General features: G+C 41.5%; 1 protein-coding gene across 1 annotated transcript; it reads left to right on the top strand.

Moving 5' to 3' along the window:
* The first annotated feature begins 318 nt into the window (after nucleotides 1–318).
* Nucleotides 319–2,827, top strand: LOC128920185 (phenoloxidase 2-like). The gene is made up of 4 exons (XM_054226843.1): nucleotides 319–1,385; nucleotides 1,463–2,084; nucleotides 2,153–2,388; nucleotides 2,452–2,827. Exons 1-4 carry the CDS (start codon nucleotides 405–407, stop codon nucleotides 2,650–2,652), a joined length of 2,040 nt encoding a protein of 679 aa, XP_054082818.1. The 5' UTR covers nucleotides 319–404; the 3' UTR covers nucleotides 2,653–2,827.
* Nucleotides 2,828–4,959: the final 2,132 nt, after the last annotated feature.

The following is a 4,959-nucleotide window of genomic DNA, read 5'->3' as shown; positions in this document are numbered from 1 at the left end:
GAGAACCACAAGGCGTGAATGGATAATAGTGTTATTTTTATGGAACCACCATCTACATTGCAAATTTGGTAAATATGTAAAATATTTATCTTTTTTTCAAATTTGAAATATCTACTTTTAAATTTTAGGTGTACATTTATTATAAAATATAGAGACAACGAATAGAATAATAGGACAGCGACCGCATGTCTAGGCTGTCAAAACAACACTTCATGATAACGCCACCGCAAAGAATTTCGGCACTGATAAGTCGATAAATAAATTTTGGATTAGTATAAAAGAGCTCGAACGGTATACCAAACCATCAGTTACGCACTGAACTACAGTTGAGTACGCTTAGTGCAATCAAAAACTAAACATTTTTATTCGAATTTCAAAAGGAATTCTCTAAATAACTACTTAAAATGGCTGATAAGAAGAATCTGTTGTTGCTCTTCGACCGTCCCACTGAACCCGTCTTCATGGAGAAGGGACGAGCAGCGGTGTTCGATGTGCCCGACAAGTTCCTCACGGATCGCTACCGTCCCATCGGTAATGAGGTGCAAAGCCGTTTCGGTGAGAAGGCCGAACAACGCATTCCAGTTAGAGATATCTCCATCCCCGATCTACGTCTACCAATGTCACTGCCACGTGATGCACAATTTTCGCTCTTCATACCGGCTCATCGTCGCATTGCGGGTCGTTTGATTGATATCTTCATGGGTGTGCGTTCCGTTGACGATCTGCAGAGTGTTGCTGTTTATGCACGTGATCGCGTCAATCCATACTTGTTCAATTATGCACTATCTGTGGCATTGCTCCATCGTCCGGACACTAAAGGGCTGGATCTGCCATCTTTCGCGCAGAACTTCCCCGACAAATTCGTCGATTCACAGGTATTCCGGAAAGTGCGAGAAGAGGCAACTGTGGTGCCAGACGGTTCGCGTATGCCAATCACCATACCACGTGATTACACCGCTTCGGATTTGGAGCCTGAACACCGACTGTGGTATTTCCGTGAGGATCTTGGTATCAATCTACATCATTGGCATTGGCATTTGGTATACCCATTTGAGGCTGGCGATCGTGCCATTGTGAATAAGGATCGTCGTGGTGAACTCTTCTACTACATGCATCAACAAGTGGTTGCCCGTTACAACTTGGAGCGCTTCAGTAACAATCTGGCACGAGTTGTACGTTTCAATAATTTGCGTGAACCCATTGCTGAGGGCTACTTCCCTAAGATGGATTCCTTGGTATCAAGTCGCGCATGGCCACCACGTGTTGAGGGTACGATATTGAGAGATCTGAACCGTGAGTTGGACCAAATCAATGTGGATGTGAGTGACATGGAGCGCTGGAGGGATCGCATCTTCGAGGCTATATCTCAAGGATTCGCCACCGATGTAAGTATTCACAATACGTATAAGGACACGATTTTCGTAATTCGTATCTAAATATTCGTAATATAATGCAATTTCAGGAGAGTGGCAATCGTGTACCATTAGATGATGTTCGTGGTATTGATATTTTGGGTAACATTATGGAATCGTCCATACTTTCACCAAATCGTAGCTTGTATGGTGACTTCCATAACTTGGGTCATGTGTTCATTTCCTACTCTCACGATCCCGATCATCGTCATTTGGAAAGCTTTGGTGTCATGGGTGATTCTGCCACTGCTATGCGTGATCCCGTTTTCTACAGATGGCATGCATACATCGATGATATCTTCCAGGAACATAAGACCCGTTTAACCCCCTATACACTACCGGAACTCAACTACGATGGTATTTCTGTAACTGGTGTACAAGTAAGTCCCGAAGGTGGTCAGCCAAATGTATTGCAAACCTTCTGGCAGCAATCCGATGTTGATCTCTCACGCGGCATGGACTTTGTGCCACGCGGCAATGTGTTCGCACGTTTCACCCATCTCCAACACGCTCCATTCACCTACACCATCAACGTCAACAATGACAGCGGTGCTCAACGTTTCGGCACAGTGCGCATCTTCTTGGGACCCAAGACAGATGAGCGCGGACAGGGAATGCTATTCAAGGATCAACGTTTACTCATGATTGAATTGGATAAATTCATTGTGTCATGTAAGTATTAAGTTGTGTGCGAGTCTTAATTATAAGCCTTTATAAACTTAATCTAATTCAACCAACAGTAAACCCTGGCCAAAACACCATTCGTCGTCGCTCCACCGAATCCAGTGTCACCATACCCTTCGAACGTACTTTCCGTAATTTGGACGTGAATCGCCCAGCTGCCGGTAGTGCTGAAGAGCTCGAATTCAATTTCTGCGGTTGCGGTTGGCCCAACCACATGCTCATTCCTAAAGGCTTACCCGAAGGTATGAACTGTGAACTGTTTGTTATGGTGTCCGACTACGATCAGGATAGGGTAAGTGACAAAAAGATCCCGAATGCAAAAGTACTTTTCCAACATTATATAAACTAATCGCAGATCGAGCAACAATTGGTTGGTTCTTGCAGTGATGCTGCATCATACTGTGGCGTGCGCGATCGTCTCTATCCCGATCGTCGTGCCATGGGCTATCCATTCGACCGTCTCTCTCGTGCGGGCGCCGATCGCCTCGTCAATTTCTTGACTCCCAATATGAGCATTGTTGATGTGGTAGTACGTCACGATAACCGCGTTGTGTGAGGCAGCGCCTAAATAATTTGCGGTATGATGAGAATGGCATTATCTGTGGACCTATGACTTGATATTAGTACAAACATTTATATTATCATACTATTTCAAAACAAAAATGATATAAATATATAATATTACATATACGAGTATATATGTAGAGAGAATAAACATTTTATAAAGCAAATTTGTAATGCGTTATATTTTTGTAGTTATGTGCTGTTGTGTCTTAATTTTACATATAGTAGGTACTATATATGTAGTTGACTATTCGTTATAGGAGTGGACTCAGGATTTTTTCCGCTGTGTCCACAACCAAATTGATCGAATTAGACTACGATCTGCTATCCATTCCACCATACTCTGCACATTTTGCCCCATGCAACTTCTTTTTGCTTAAAAACTTATAAAAGTGACTTTAAAGAGCTCCAGTAAACCTATTTCTCGGACGGACTAAAGGTTTTAGAGTATTGCTGGGCCAAGTATATCGAGCTAAACGGAGGTAATTCTAAGAAATAAATTATAATTTGTTGCTAACAATTTGACCCAATATTCATGCTCCTCTAACTTAACCTCAATCGAGCAACTGTGTGTTCGAAATGAGCTACAATATCAAGCGGAAATCATGCTTTTCGCAATGTTACAACTTAAAGAAGATCGTTAGATTATGGCACGCTAATAAATTGTGTCTACAAGAAAGTTGCAAAAGAGGACATATTTGAATGACAAGCGAAATTTGCATATCTGTAAGTGATGTTGTAGAAAGCCTATTGCGCATTGACCTCCATCTAAAACATAACTTAAACAACCAAAAAATGCTTTCACAACCGTGTCCAACCTTTGGTGACTTTCAACTACGCTGATCTCTACAACTCCGCAGCTGCTCCAAATCACAACGTCCAAGCGAAAACAGTTAAAATAGCAATTCATTGGGATCTTACATATGATACATACAAACAAGCATAAATCTGCACATTTCAGCTGTCCGCCAGCCGCAACAGCAACAACAACTAATAACCATCAACGGAAGCAAGCGACCGAGCAAATGTCTGACAAAACCGTACAACGATCGCGAATTCCAAGATTTCCAGCAAAGAAAAATTTGCGTATCATTTTGAAGGGGGGATAGAAATGTAAAGTGAAATAGGCGTTACCGAAATCATAAATGGCAAATGTACACACGCAGAAGACTCGCTACTGTCGCTACAGTCCGCAATAATGGCCGACGGAGGGCAACACCTCGTTCGAGCGAAAAACTAGAAAATAAGCGACGAAAAAAATGCATTTACATAAAACTCGCAAAGCGCCTTAAGAGCATAACACCCAAAGCTACAGAGGTGGTCAAGGCGGCGAAGCTTGATGCTGGATGCTGACGCTGCTGTGGCGTTGAAAATTTCAGCGCTCAAATGTTTTATTTGGAGATATCCATGTCAGATAAAGTAAACCTAATTTTATTTACTGTTTGTTCGGTTGCTAATGTTGTTGTTGTTGTTTTTAATGTTTTCATAGTGTTGTTGTTGTTTTTGTTGTCTTACTTTTTAGTTACTTTTTTTGGTGCTTTTTAGTTCAAATGTTGTTGTTGCTTTTTATACTCTCGCAACCTGTTGCACTGAGTATCATAGTTTTGTTCACTTAACGGTTGTTTGTGTCACCAAGAAATAAAAGAGTTAGATATGGGGTTATATATATATAAATGATCAGGATGACGAGTGGAGTTGAAATCCGGATGTCTGTCCGTCTGTCCGTCCGTCCGCCGTGCAAGCTGTAACTTGAGTAAAAATTGAGATATCTTAATGAAACTTGGAACACATGTTCCTTGGGACCGTGAGAGGGTTGCAAAATCGGTCCACTGCCACGCCCACAAAATGGCGAAAACCAAAAACACATAAAGTGTCATAACTAAGCCATAAATAAGGGTATAATAGTAAAATTTTGAATAAAGGATCGCACCAGGAAGGGGCATATTTGGATGTAATTTTTTTTGGGGAAGTGGGCGTGGTCCCGCCCCCAAATTGGTTATTTATATATATCTCGCAAACCAACGAAGCTATATAAACCAAACTTTCTGCAGTCGTTTTTTTAGCCACTTCTTAATATAGTTCAAAAATAAAAGAAATCGGATAATAACCACGCCCACCTCCCATACAAAAGTTAGGTTGAAAATTACTAAAAGTGGGTTAACTCACTAACGAAAAACGTCAGAAACACTAAATTTTACAAAAGAAATGGCAGATGGAAGCTGCACTCAGATTTTTTTACAAAATGGAAAATGGGCGTGGCGTCGCCCACTTATGGGTCAAAAACCATATCTCAGGAACT

This window comes from Zeugodacus cucurbitae, chromosome 3 (genome assembly GCF_028554725.1).
Source record: "Zeugodacus cucurbitae isolate PBARC_wt_2022May chromosome 3, idZeuCucr1.2, whole genome shotgun sequence".
Taxonomy (NCBI): domain Eukaryota; kingdom Metazoa; phylum Arthropoda; class Insecta; order Diptera; family Tephritidae; genus Zeugodacus; species Zeugodacus cucurbitae.
The sequence above is the reverse complement of the archived record's forward strand: the minus strand, read 5'-3'. Positions and strand labels throughout refer to the sequence as shown.

Excerpts from the sequence above, each read along its gene's own strand:
- LOC128920185 (XM_054226843.1), top strand. The coding sequence starts at position 405 with ATGGCTGATAAGAAGAATCTGTTGTTGCTCTTCGACCGTCCCACTGAA. Across the intron at positions 2,085-2,152 it reads GGATAAATTCATTGTGTCAT|TAAACCCTGGCCAAAACACC; the intron begins GTAAGTATTAAG and ends TTCAACCAACAG. Across the intron at positions 2,389-2,451 it reads CCGACTACGATCAGGATAGG|ATCGAGCAACAATTGGTTGG; the intron begins GTAAGTGACAAA and ends AACTAATCGCAG.